The sequence below is a fragment of the Lolium rigidum genome, chromosome 4 (assembly GCF_022539505.1).
Source record: "Lolium rigidum isolate FL_2022 chromosome 4, APGP_CSIRO_Lrig_0.1, whole genome shotgun sequence".
Taxonomy (NCBI): Eukaryota; Viridiplantae; Streptophyta; class Magnoliopsida; order Poales; family Poaceae; genus Lolium; species Lolium rigidum.
Window position 1 is genome coordinate 261226580 of NC_061511.1, and position 14831 is coordinate 261241410.

The following is a 14831-nucleotide window of genomic DNA, read 5'->3' on the forward strand; positions in this document are numbered from 1 at the left end:
TACCTAAGAAAACAAAGGTACCGGAGGTATCACCGAAGCCTCTCCCCACGAGGCCTTGGGAAAGTAGTGCCGAGGAAGTCGAGGCGGGCGCGGCCGCTGATTTAGAGAAATGGAAGGCGAGCGTCAAGAAGAAAATAGAGGGCGAGCCCAAGCCAAGTATATTCCGACAAGGAAAAGCAGTGGGCTAAGTCATTTTTGAACACACCGTCCCAAGCCGCGAAGAATCTGCCTGACGACTATTTACGTGAACTTCGTAGGCAAGCACTCGCGTTCAAGAGGAACCAAGAGTCTGCGGAGAAGAAAGCCTTGGAGGACGAGGCCGAGACAAAATTAGAAAGGGGGAAAGAAGTTGCCCAGCTCGGGGAACAAAGTAAACAATCGATCGCCCCGCTCATAGTGCAAGCCGCCGGTCCGGATGCCCCCGATATCATAGCAGCTGCGGCAGCGACATGGATTGACCGTAGAAAGTGCCGGAGAACAAGCGGCCGACTTAGGTATCACTCTTCGTGCACTCGTTAGGCCTTGATGAGGCGCCAATGAAGGACGTAGTATTTACATATGTGAAGAATGGCCCTCTCATCGAGCCCGCGCGAGAAGAGGATCTACCTCGACAAATGAAAGGTCCGCTAAATTGGTACAAGGGTTACATAAAACATAAAGACGCCAAAGACTATATCTATGCGGAAGTTAGATATGAGCATCACTTCAAACGTTACTCGGTACAAATTCATCTGGGTGAATTGTTCCAGCTGTTCAATCTGCGCGACCTCGACAAATCTATCATGCAGAATGAAGAAGCGGGAAATGCGAATAAGGAACATCCATGATGTTGGGTTTATTGACCCACACATCGTTAATTCATATGTGTTAGAACACCACCCCGCCGACGTGGAGGAAGACCTGTGGCGGTTTATTAGAAAACAAGCAACGAGAAAAGTGATATTCTATTTCCTTACCATTTTGGGTGAGTGTTTCGTCTTGAGCACATTCTCTTTTGTTTACTCCATGCATGGTATGTGGCTAATCGATGAGTTATGCATGATCGTGCATGTATCGTGTCCGCAGGTTCCACCGGATTCTTATGGTAATTAAAGTTCAGTACCTCCTCGCTCTCGTCCACGACTCTCCGAATATGGATCCGGCGCTTTGGGGCGACATGAGAAAAATGATGCAAAAGTAATTATTTTCATTCATTTGCGCTCTATATCGATCGGCCTATTTCGTTCATCATTTCCTAATATCAAGTAACTAATTAATAACTCTCTTGTTTATTTAATTTTCTTTGCCTCGTAGGGTTTGGAGACGGTTCGTAGATACCAAGGTCGGTGAATTCAAAAAAGAGCTAAATTTTAAAATGGCAGTACGGACGATCGGGGATACTCAGCCACCGGGGACCAATCTATGTGGATACTATGTTTGTGAGAGGATCCGGAGATACCGCAATGAGCGGGACCGGAAGTGTGAGAACAACATCCCGAGGAATAACCTCCGGAAGACGCTTAGTCCGAAGCTCGCTTCCGACCACTTCAAGAGGAACTAGCCGGATGGTTGGCGAGGGAAGTCATCGATCCTAGAGGAGAACACTATTACGATGACGTAGAACTTTATATGCACCAGAATTTGTAACTAACTTGTTCAAAATTGTATATGGTCATCCGATATTGAATATATATTGTATATGGTCATCCGATATTGAATATATATTGTATATTCCTCTTGAATTCTTTTTGGTTCTAATTTCAAATTTGTTTGAAATTGTACATTCATATGCATGTATGTATACAGTACCGTAGAATATGTGAAACTCCTTCAAAATTAAAACCCAAAAGAAATAAAATAATACAAATTAAAAAGAAACCAGATTTAGGGGAGGGGGGCTAAACCCTAAACCCTCGCGGAGGCCTTTAGTCGCGGTTGGCCGGAAGAACCGCGACTAAAGGTCCTCCGCCCGGCGCCGCCTCGCGGCCCACGTGGACGGGCCTTTAGTCGCGGTTCGTAAGGAACCGCGACTAAAGGGGGGGGGGGGCCTTTAGTCGCGCTACTTTGGTCGCGGTTGCGCCACCGCGACTAAAGGCAGTTGCCAACCGCGACCAAAGCCCCTTTTTCCACCAGTGAAAGTCCAAAACGAGCCCATGATTTGTGCTAAAGCCATTGTGATAACATTCTCCATATTGTTGGTATGTTTCTAAACCTAGCGTCATATGCGTTCTATGCACCGGCCGCCGATGGCTTCTACAATAGTCACCAGAGGTCATAGGATGACGCCCCGCAATGGCATCCTATGCTAAAGAGATTGATCCTGCCGGCACTTCGACGACCGGACTGCCGTACCATCTAGCTCGCATTCCTCAAACATTCAAATTAAAGGTATCAATAGTCACATCGTTAGTTTCATGTTCAGGGATTGCATAACATATACGTCTAATTTTCGTTCACCTTGCATTCGCATATAAAAATGATTAACACTTTAATTGGATGTGTCTTTGGCCTATTGCCATACCTCTTTCTATCTATATTGGAAACGAATTTGCTACCAAGGTTAGCTCCAATTAGATTATGAATTTGTCCTATGAGCTTTATGGTCATATAAATAAACTTGAATACTTTTTTTTTGCGAAGAAGAAAACGATTCATTGATACTGCGAACTTACAGAAAAGCCCAGAAAACGAAAGGAAAAACAAAGAGACCGTTAGCTCCGACCACGCTGGCATCCACGACGAGAGAGAAACGCGCCGCCGCCACTGTTCGTCCACATGCCAAGGATCGACGAAAACAGCTCACTGGCAGACGGGAAGTCCCCACTCACCGCCCCCGGAGGGGTAACGCCTTGGATCATCAGCTCCGCCGCGCAGCACCACGTCACCGTCTTCACAAACTTCAACATCCAGATCCGCCACCGCACGGGATCTGGCCGGGAGATGACACACAGCGCGGATCCGCTGATCCGCGAGTGTGGAGGAAGCACATGGAAAATATGGTTTTGTATTGAATTGTACAACATATTTATTGCTAGTGATATAGGGCTTCATTTTAGAGTTTCGCATAGGGCCTTGGAATTTGCAGGCCCGGCCATGGGATCCTGACATCTGACTCTTCTTTGGAGTGGGCGTGTTCAGTCCTAGTAGGAATGCTTGACGGTTTTGCTTCATTGAGCAGGAGGGATCGCGATTCAGATGTGCATTTGCTTAGCTAAACTAGCATCCGATATGGATAAAGATCGTTAAAAAAAGGTTGGACACCTCGACGGATAGAACTGCATGTGCTATGGACTGGTACATTGCTGGGTTGTTGTGTTGGTCGACTGTTTGGTTGTTGTGTTGGTCGATCAAAAGAGCAAACCAAATTGCACTTTCGTTGGCCTGTGTGAGTTCGGACTGACTAGAAAAGGTCGCATGATGGACGATGCTCTCCATGCAACGGCGTTTGTGATTTCCGTTAGAAATGCATGCTCTTGCGCGTGGCTTTTATGCTCTCTGTAGGATATGCAATGGTTGGATCAGAATACACAGCTAGCCACGTAGCTAGCCCACTATTTTCGTAATATAAATTATATTGTACTATAAATCTAATTCTCTGAACCGTCCCCGCGTCGCTCCCGGGGGCGGCTCGGGCGACTCAAACCCTAGATAGCCCAGCCGCCGCCCCTCCCCTTCCACCACCTCTCGCCGCCGCCGGAGGACGCCGCCAGGCGAAGGCCGCGCGGCTGACGGTGGTGGCGGGCCTTCCTCCTCTCGCGTGGGCGGTGTTCGGCAGGGGCCTCTCCCCATCGGGCGACTGGAGCTCCGGCCGGATCGGCGTGGCGACCCTGGTTGGCGCGGCGTTCCAGCGGAGTTGGGCACAAGGGCGGCGGCCCCGGGTTCCTCGACAGTGCGGCGGCCGCGGTGGCCGCGTGGGCGGATGGTCCTGGGAGTTCAAGTCTGTGGACATCACCGTTCGTCTTCGAGCCTCCGCGTCGGTGTTGGTCGGCGCTCCCCTCTATGTGGCGTTCCGGCGGCGCCCACGGTGCTCTCTACGGCGGTGCTCCATCGGCCGCACGCTGTGCAGCCCGGCCTCTCATTTCCGCGAGGTGCGGTGGGTGATGGTCGTTCTCGCGGAGCTCTCAGGATTGGTGGTGGTGGTGGCTGTTGTGCGGAGTCGGCGCGCGAGGTGTGTGGGGTGGTGGTGGTGGTCTGGCCAGCCCTTTGCGGCGGGTGTGAGGTTGCGACTCTCTGCCGGGCGAAAGTCTTGTTCTGGCTGCGGCTGGAACCGACGGCGGTGGCGCCTTTTTTTTGGCGTCGTGACCTCCTTGGAGGCGTCGTCGTGGCGGTGCTCTTGCGCCTCCGCCCGGGTGCTCCAGGGGAAACCCTGATTCCTCGTGGGATCGGGCGAGGGCGACACTTTCCTGTGTCATTTGGCCTACTGGGGTCCTCGCCTTGGTTGCTCCGTCGGCCGGAGGGATCTGTGGAGCGAGATGGTTGTCGGTGTCGACGAGCGGTTTGGCTTCCTCGACTTGGCGGTCAGGCGAACACGACTTCGGTTTCGGTGTGCTCCGGGTGAAAACCCTGCACCGGCCTCGGCCGATGCCGGTGATGGCGGCGCTCTCGGACGTCGCTCCCCTCGTTGGAGGCATCACTGTGGAGGCCCTTCACTGCAAGTGTTGTTGTTCGTGTTGTCTGTCTTGTCGGTTTCGTCCTCGGCTTGTCTTCGGCTAGGTGGTGCGCGGCCTCGGCGGTCGGCGTGGATGTCAGAGCGGCGGCTCCGTGTTTTGCCTCTACCTTGTTGCGTTTTGAGGTGTTTTTGGGTGTCGACCTTGGCCACTAGGGTGGCTAGGCCGTCGGCTCGTGTGGTGCGCGGCCTCGGGGCCGGCGTGTTGTGTTGTGTTGTATCGATTTTCGGCTGGTTTTCCTTATAAACTGACCATTCTCTTCTCCTATATTAATGAACGGCAAGCCTCTTGCCTAGTTTCAAAAATAAATCTAATTCTCTATCTGTTTACTAATGTAAGACCTTTTAGGTACTGCTTTAAAGTGGACTAGATACGAATCAAAAGGAGTAAATCTAGACAATAAAAATGAACTAGATACCGATCAAAATGTGTGAATCTATGAAAAGCTAAAAAAAATTACATTAGTGATCGGGGGTATAACTAGATTGGTGTGATGAACATTGATATAGTATATATATTTATAGACATGATCAAACTTAAGATAGTTTGACTAAGGATAAACGAACTTCGAGAGAGTAGCAACCGAAGAAGGTGGAGAGACAAAGTCGACATTCAAATACTCAAAGATTTTTGTTCTTAGTCAATCTTTGTTTTCAAGGAATTAGTGGAAGATAGACACACATTGCATTATAAACATAGGAAGAAAAATACCCAAAAACTGGAGTGAAAAGGAAGTCCTTACAAAAATAAATATAGCACACAACTTGCTATTAAACCTACGTGATAGACGCTGCCTATGTCTTATTGTGCTGTTAACAAGTTGACAAGTTTGAGCAGGTTCACATGCGACGACCCTCCGTCCGCGATGCTCGCGCACGCAGCGTCCTTCCACATGGCAACCCTGGCCTTGATCTTGTCGTCGGACAGCAGCTGCGCTACTTTGTTTTTTATCTCCTCCTTGGTGACGACCCCTCGCTCGTCGGCGAGGAGCTTGACGCCGGTGCCCCACACGTTGCAGACGTAGCTCTGGTTGCAGAACTGGTCGGCGAAGTAGGGCCAGCACAGGAACGGCACACCGTGCCGCAGCCCTTCCATGGTGGAGTTCCAGCCGCAGTGCGAGAGGAAGCAGGCGATCGACGGGTGCGAGAGCACGCGCTCCTGGGGCGCCCAGCCGACGACCAGTCCCTTCCCCTGGACGCGGCGCTTGAACGCGTCGAGCCAGCCCTCCCCGACCACCCCGTCGGTGAAGTTCGGACGCACAGCCCACAGGAAGGGCCTGCCAGTGAGCTCCAGCCCGTCGGCGAGCTCCTCGAAACGCGCCGCGTCAAACACGGTGAAGCTGCCGAATGCGACGTAGATGACGGAGCCGCGGGTCTGCGCGCTGAGCCAGGCGAGGCAGGTCGCGTCCTCGGGCCAGAAGTGCCCGGCCCCCGACGCACTCGATGCCGGCGGCGCTTCGAGGGGGCCGACGGGCAGCGCGTTAGGGAGCAGATCGAGCGCCTCCGACTCGATCTCCTCGAATGTGTTGCAGATGACGGTGTCGGCAAGCCGTATGACCGGGTTGGTCTTGAGCACGTTCTTGATGAAAACCCTCGTTCTATCCGGCGAGCTGCCCAGTCTGGCCCAGGGGATCTCGGTCGCCTCAACGGGTGGCATCTTGGGGCTCAGATGGATCGTCTCGTTCCTCGTCACAGTGCCTGAGTTGATCAAACGCCTCATCTCTCAGTCCAATTTCTTAACAACATGTCAATCACCTAACACAAAGTTGTTCAGGAGGATGAATTTGATTTGATTTTTTTCTCTTACCACATTCGTCGAGGATGCCGTCCTGGATGAACTTAGGAACATGCAGCCGGAGCGCCAAGACGGCGGCCGAGAAGGTCGAGAACAAGGCGACTCGGACACCCGTTGTGTCGGCCAGCTCCAACACCCAGCACATGGACACGTCGGCGATCACCCACTTGATCTTCTTGGATCTGATCATCTCCTCGAGGGGGCCGAGCATGGCGGCCGGCAAGCCGCTGGCCAGCATGGGGATGTCGGTGCGGTCGCCGTCGGGGCCCATGCCGTCCGGGAACGAGACCATGTGGATGCCGTCGGAGACAGCTCCCGTGTTGGCGGCCATGGCCTTGAGGACACGGCCGTGGTTGTAGTCCGTATTCACGAAGTCAACCTCGAGCCCGTGGTCGAGGAGCCGGTGGGAGAGCTCCATGAGAGGCATGACGTGGCCTTGTGCCGGGAAGGGCATCACCATTACGTGAGGCTGGGAACTCGGAGGAGCTGCCATTGATGCTAGCTTGCGCTTGTAGTTGTGCTTCGCATGTAGTATGGGAGATTGGGAATATATAAAGGAAAATGCTTCCGATCCGTCGACCGACGAAGCAGCAAAGATCGGTCGTCGAGCGGAGCGCGCGCTGTGGTGGACCCTACCACGTTATCGCACCGTAAGCTAGTTTTCCGCCTGTACGTTTTTATACAGTGGACCCTGCGACGTTGATCCTTGTAGGTCGCTGCATTCAACGCTTAACTAGCACTACATTTAAGCTTGGATCACTAGAGGGCAGAGGCAAGGACCCATGTGCGCACCTACTTTTTTATTGAACACTTATTTTAGAGCTCCAACACAAGTTTAAATTTCGTGAACTTTTTCATACATTATATATATCTTTTATATGTGTAGCAAAGTGCCAAAGTCTGCACTCATTTTTTGTTGTAATTGTTTGTGATTATTGTAATTATAATTGGTGTTTTTTTGTAAAGAACGAAACTGCGGCAAAAATATTGTTGCTTAACCAACTTTTCATTGATGTAAAACACATGATTTTTTTTGTTGTAATCATTTAGTGATTATTGTAAAAAATACTTGATGTTTTTTGTTGTGAATGCATCCGCAGCAAAAATATTGTTGCTTAACTACCTTTCATTGATGTAAAACACATGATTATTTTTTGTTGTAATCGTTTATGATTATTGTAAAAAATTGTTGGTAATTTTTGTTGCATATGAATCCACGGCAAAAATATTGCTGCTTAACCACATTTTCATTGATGTAAAACATATGGTTATTTTTTGTTGTAATCGTTTTTGATTATTGTAAAAGTAGATGGTGATTTTTGGTGATAATGGATTTGTGGCAAAAGTATCGTTGCTTAGCCATCTTTTCATTGATGCAAAACACATGAATATTTTTTATTGTAATCGTTCATGATTATTGTAAAAAATTTTGGTGATTTTTAAATCAAACGAATCTGCAAAAAAATATTGTTTAACATCAATGAAAAATTGTTTGTGATTTTTTGGAATATTACTTTGTGATTTTATTTTAATATAGTATGTGTTGTTTTTGTGCAAGAATATCAATGAAGCTTTTTCAGTGAAGTGAATGCACCTAATATGCACCCTCGCTCCAGCTAACTAGCTACTCTCGCGAGGCACTCAGCTAGCAGCTAGCCTGTTGGACTTTAATACGCGTGCACACGCATGCATGCAAGCAGTGCAGCAGGAGAAAAGGCATACTACCTCCGTTTCAAGGAATAAGGCGTCCTCGTTTTACGAATTTTTTGTTTGACAAAAAATTACTTCAAATAGATAAAGATTGTTTGTATAAAATTAGCATCATTAAAAAGTGTTTTTCAATATGAATCCAACGATACTATATACATATAATATAATCAAGATTTTGTTGCTCAATTTTTACGGTCAAAGTTTGTCTTGAAATACGAGTGCGTCTTATTCCTTGAAACGGAGGTAGTAGCACGCAGCACATGTGACGCAAACGCCAGCAGGATGAAAGCGACCTGCGCAGGCAATTGATTCTGAAGCGTCAGATGCGAGTAACAGACGGTGGTCGCGGCAACCGATCCCACGCGCGGATATATAAAGGGGTGGTAGCAACAAGAGTATGTGATATTTTGTAAGCTTGGTGGTGTGGTGCTATGGCTGCACGCCACATGGTGTGTGTGGGGGAGAGATTATGGAGCATAGAGTATCTCTATCCGAACCCCTACAATTTAGAGGATAAAGCGATGGATAAAAATGGATGAGAATAAATTTAGTCCTCTAAACGGTGGCCGTCAGATTAGAACCCAAAGGACTAAAATATTTTAACATTATTTTTGAAATATCTCAAACGCACAAAGTTCATACATGCATAAATATTATCCAAAAAACATCATATCAATCAAGTTTGATCCAAAAGAATAACATAGCATGTTTATGTTGTCGAGGCCTGATGCGTGTAGTTGACACGTCCGTTGGGAACCCCAAGAGGAAGGTGTGATGCGCACAGCGGCAAGTTTCCCTCAGTAAGAAACCAAGGTTTAATCGAACCAGTAGGAGTCAAGAAGCACGTTGAAGGTTGATGGCGGCGGGATGTAGTGCGTCGCAACACCAGAGATTCCGGCGCCAACGTGGAACCTGCACAACACAACCAAAGTACTTTGCCCCAACGAAACAGTGAGGTTGTCAATCTCACCGGCTTGCTGTAACAAAGGATTAACCGAATTGTGTGGAAGATGATTGTTTGCAGAGAAAACGAGTAAAACAAGTATTGCAACAGATTTGTATTTCGAGTATTAAAAGAATGGACCGGGGTCCACAGTTCACTAGAGGTGTCTCTCCCATAAGATAAAAGCATGTTGGGTGAACAAATTACGGTCGGGCAATTGACAAATAGAGAGGGCATAACAATGCACATACATGGCATGATAAGTATAGTGAGATTTAATTGGGCATTACGACAAAGTACATAGACCGCCATCCAACTGCATCTATGCCTAAAAAGTCCACCTTCGAGTTATCGTCCGAACCCTTCCGGTATTAAGTTGCAAAGCAACAAACAATTGCATTAAGTATGGTGCGTAATGTAATCAACAACTACATCCTCGGACATAGCGCCAATGTTTTATCCCTAGTGGCAACGAGACAACACAACCTTAGAACTTTCTCATCACTGTCCCGGTGTCAATGCGGGCATGAACCCACTATCGAGCATAAATACTCCCTCTTGGAGTTAAAAGCAAAAACTTGGCCAGAGCCTCTACTAGTAACGGAGAGCATGCAAGATCATAAACAACACATATGTAATAACTTGATAATTAACATAACATGGTATTCTCTATCCATCGGATCTCGACAAACACAACATAGAGTATTACAGATAGATGATCTTGATCATGTTAGGCAGCTCACAAGATCCAACAATGAAACACAATGAGGAGAAGACAACCATCTAGCTACTGCTATGGACCCATAGTCCAGGGGTGAATTACTCACTCATCACTCCGGAGGCGACCATGGCGGTGTAGAGTCCTCCGGGAGATGAATCCCCTCTCCGGCAGGTGCCGGGAGGAGATCTCCGGAATCCCCGAGATGGGATCGGCGGCGGCGTCTCGCAAGGTTTTCCGTATCGTGGTTTTTCGCATCGGGGTTTCGCGACGGAGGCTTTAAGTAGGCGGAAGGGCGAGTCGGGGCTCGACGAGGGCCCACACCACGGGCGGCGCGGCCCCCCTGGCCGCGCCGCCATGTGGTCCGGCCACCTCGTGGCCCCACTTCGTATGCTCTTCGGTCTTCCGGAAGGTTCGTGGCGAAATAGGCCCCCGGGTCTTCGTTTCGTCCAATTCCAAAATATTTCGTTACTAGGATTTACGAAACCAAAACAGCAGAAAACGAGAACCGCACTTCGGCATCTTGTTAATAGGTTAGTTCCGGAAAATGCACGAATATGACATAAAGTGTGCATAAAACATGTAGGTATCATCAATAATATGGCATAGAACATAAGAAATTTTCGATACGTCGGAGACGTATCAAGCATCCCCAAGCTTAGTTCTGCTCGTCCCGAGCAGGTAAAACGATAACAAAGATAAATTCTGAAGTGATATGCCATCATAACTTTGATCATACTATTTGTAAACATATGTAGTGAATGCAGCGATCAAAACAATGGTAATGACATGAGTAAACAAGTGAATCATAAAGCAAATACTTTTCATGAATAGTACTTCAAGACAAGTATTAATAAGTCTTGCATAAGAGTTAACTCATAAAGCAATAAATCAATGTAAATGCATTGAAGCAACACAAAGGAAGATTAAGTTTCAGCGGTTGCTTTGAACTTGTAACATGTATATCTCATGGATAATTGTCAACATAGAGTAATATAATAAGTGCAATATGCAAGTATGTAGGAATCAATGCACAGTTCACACAAGTGTTTGCTTCTTGAGGTGGAGAGAGATAGGTGAACGGACTCAACATAAAAGTAAAAGAGAATGGTCCTTCAAAGAGGAAAGCATCGATTGCTATATTTGTGCTAGAGCTTTTATTTTGGAAACATGAAACAATTTTGTCAACGGTAGTAATAAAGCATATGAGTTATGTAAATTATATCTTACAAGTTGCAAGCCTCATGCATAGTATACTAATAGTGCCCGCACCTTGTCCTAATTAACTTGGACTACCGGATCTTTGCAATGCACATGTTTTAACCAAGTGTCACAATGGGGTACCTCCATGCCGCTCTGTACGGAGGTCTAAGGAGAAAGCTCGCATTTTGGATTTCTCGCTTTTGATTATTCTCAACTTAGACATCCATACCGGGACAACATGGACAACAGATAATGGACTCCTCTTTAATGCATAAGCATGTGGCAACAATTATTATTCTCATATGAGATTGATGATATGTGTCCAAGACTGAAACTTCCACCATGAATCATGGCTTTAGTTAGCGGCCCAATGCTCTTCTCTAACAATATGCATGCTCCAACCATAAAGGTGGTAGATCTCTCTTACTTCAGACAAGACGGATATGCATAGCAACTCACATGATATTCAACAAAGAATAGTTGATGGCGTCCCCGAAGCATGGTTATCGCACAACAAGCAACTTAATAAGAGATAAAGTGCATAAGTACATATTCAATACCACAATAGTTTTTAAGCTATTTGTCCCATGAGCTATATATTGTAAAGGTGAATGATGGAATTTTAAAGGTAGCACTCAAGCAATTTACTTTGGAATGGCGGATAAATACCATGTAGTAGGTAGGTATGGTGGACACAAATGGCATAGTGGTTGGCTCAAGGATTTTGGATGCATGAGAAGTATTCCCTCTCGATACAAGGTTTAGGCTAGCAAGGTTATTTGAAACAAACACAAGGATGAACGGTACGAGCAAAACTCACATAAAAGACATATTCTAAACATTATAAGACTCCATACCGTCTTCCTTGTTGTTCAAAACTCAATACTAGATGTTATCTAGACTCTAGAGAAACTAAATATGCAAACCAAATTAGCAAGCTCTAAGTATTTCTTCATTAATGGGTGCAAAGTTTATGACGCAAGAGCTTAAACATGAGCACAACAATTGCCAAGTATCAAATTATCCAAGACATTTTAGAGTTACTACATGTAGCATTTTCCAATTCCAACCATATAACAATTTAACGAAGAAGAAACTTCGCCATGAATACTATGAGTAGAGCCTAAGGACATATTTGTCCATATGCTACAGCGGAGCGTGTCTCTCTCCCACAAAGTGAATGCTAGGATCCATTTTATTTAAACAAAACAAAAAACAAAAACAAACCGACGCTCCAAGCAAAGTACATAAGATGTGACGGAATAAAAATATAGTTTCGAGGGAGGAACCCAGATAATGTTGTCGATGAAGAAGGGGATGCCTTGGGCATCCCCAAGCTTAGACGCTTGAGTCTTCTTAGAATATGCAGGGGTGAACCACCGGGGCATCCCCAAGCTTAGAGTTTTCACTCTCCTTGATCATATTGCATCATACTCCTCTCTTGATCCTTGAAAACTTCCTCCACACCAAACTCGAAACAACTCATTAGAGGGTTAGTGCATAATAAAAATTCACATGTTCAGAGGTGACACAGTTATTCTTAACACTTCTGGACATTGCATAAAGCTACTGGACATTAATGGATCAAAGAAATTCATCCAACATAGCAAAAGAGGTAATGCAAAATAAAAGGCAGAATCTGTCAAAACAGAACAGTCCATAAAGATGGATTTTATTAGGCCACCAGACTTGCTCAAATGAAAATGCTCAAATTGAATGAAAGTTGCGTACATATCTGAGGATCATGCACGTAAATTGGCTTAATTTTCTGAGCTACCTACAGGGAGGTAGACCCAGATTCGTGACAGCAAAGAAATCTGGAACTGCGCAGTAATCCAAATCTAGTACTTACTTTACTATCAAAGACTTTACTTGGCACAACAAAACTCAAAACTAAGATAAGGAGAGGTTGCTACAGTAGTAAACAACTTCCAAGACTCAAATATAAAACAAAAATACTGGAGTAAAAACATGGGTTGTCTCCCATAAGCGCTTTTCTTTAACGCCTTTCGTTAGGCGCGAAAGTGTAACTCAAGTGTTATCGAAGGGTGGTGCACCTACAGCGTGGGTTTGGAGTTTTCTCAACCATGCATAGTATATTGGATACATAAGTTTCAGCGTCTCCCTTTTCATTAGTCTTGGGCTTGCTACTCTCATCGAACAAATTTTCAGGAACAAGCCAAACATAGTTATGTTCTAGTGCATCATTCATAGCTAGGAGTTTACATGGTATTGGTGCTTTGATCTCCCCACCATCATTAATATTATTAGTGTACCTTATTCTATCCATGTCCATTTTTTCAAGGAGACCAACAAAATTAGTATGAGAACCAAGCATATTAAATTTAGCAAAGACCTTTCTAGCCTCTCTTACTAGACCACCAAATTCTCTAAGAAGGGTTTCTAAAACAAAATCTTTCTTTTCCCCCTCTTCCAAATTACCAAGTGTAAGAAACATGTGTTGGATTATAGGATTGAGATTAACAAATTTAGTTTCCAACATGCGAACTAAAGCAAATAGCAGCAATTTCATAAGTAGGAGCAAGTTCTACCAAGTGTCTATCTTCAAAATCTTCAACGGTACTAACATGGGTGAAAAATTCTTCTATATTGTTCCTCCCAATGATAGACCCTTGTCCTACCGATATGTTCTTTGTGGTAAAATTAAAAGGAAACATGATGAAATAAGTAAAGTAAATGCAAGTAACTAATTTTTTTGTGTTTTTGATATAGAGTGCAAGACAGTAAATAAAGTAAAGCTAGCAACTAATTTTTGTGTGTTTTGATATAATGCAACAAACAAAGTAGTAAATAAAATAAAGCAAGACAAAAACAAAGTAAAGAGATTGGGAAGTGGAGACTCCCCTTGCAGCGTGTCTTGATCTCCCCGGCAACGGCGCCAGAAATTTACTTGATGCGTGTAGTTGACACGTCCGTTGGGAACCCCAAGAGGAAGGTGTGATGCGCACAGCGGCAAGTTTCCCTCAGTAAGAAACCAAGGTTTAATCGAACCAGTAGGAGTCAAGAAACACGTTGAAGGTTGATGGCGGCGGGATGTAGTGCGGCGCAACACCGGAGATTCCGGCGCCAACGTGGAACCTGCACAACACAACCAAAGTACTTTGCCCCAACGAAACGAGTGAGGTTGTCAATCTCACCGGCTTGTCAGTAACAAAGGATTAACCGAATTGTGTGGAAGATGATTGTTTGCAGAGAAAACAAGTAAAACAAGTATTGCAGCAGATTTGTATTTCAGTATTAAAAGAATGGACCGGGATCCACAGCTCACTAGAGGTGTCTCTCCCATAAGATAAAAGCATGTTGGGTGAACAAATTACAGTCGGGCAATTGACAAATAGAGAGGGCATAACAATGCACATACATGGCATGATAAGTATAGTGAGATTTAATTGGGCATTACGACAAAGTACATAGACCGCCATCCAACCGCATCTATGCCTAAAAAGTCCACCTTCAGAGTTATCGTCCGAACCCCTTCCAAGTATTAAGTTGCAAAGCAACGGACAATTGCTTTAAGTATGGTGCGTAATGTAATCAACAACTACATCCTCGAACATAGCGCCAATGTTTTATCCCTAGTGGCAACAACGACAACACAACCTTAGAACTTTCGTCACCGTCCTGTGTGTCAATGCGAGCATGAACCCACTATCGAGCATAAATACTCCCTCTTGGAGTTAAAAGCAAAAACTTGGCCGAGCCTCTACTAGTAACTGAGAGCATGCAAGATCATAAACAACACATATATAATAACTTGATAATTAACATAACATGGTATTCTCTATCCATCGGATCC

At 45.7% G+C, this 14831-nt stretch overlaps 1 protein-coding gene across 1 annotated transcript; it reads right to left on the minus strand.

Moving 5' to 3' along the window:
- Positions 1-5447: 5447 nt before the first annotated feature.
- On the minus strand, positions 5448-6936 carry LOC124705848 (UDP-glycosyltransferase 83A1-like). The gene is made up of 2 exons (XM_047237542.1): positions 6453-6936; positions 5448-6343 (listed from the first exon to the last, which is right to left on the minus strand). The coding sequence occupies exons 1-2, from the start codon at positions 6931-6933 to the stop codon at positions 5448-5450; spliced, it is 1377 nt and encodes a 458-aa protein (XP_047093498.1). The 5' UTR covers positions 6934-6936.
- Between the last annotated feature and the right edge of the window lie 7895 nt (positions 6937-14831).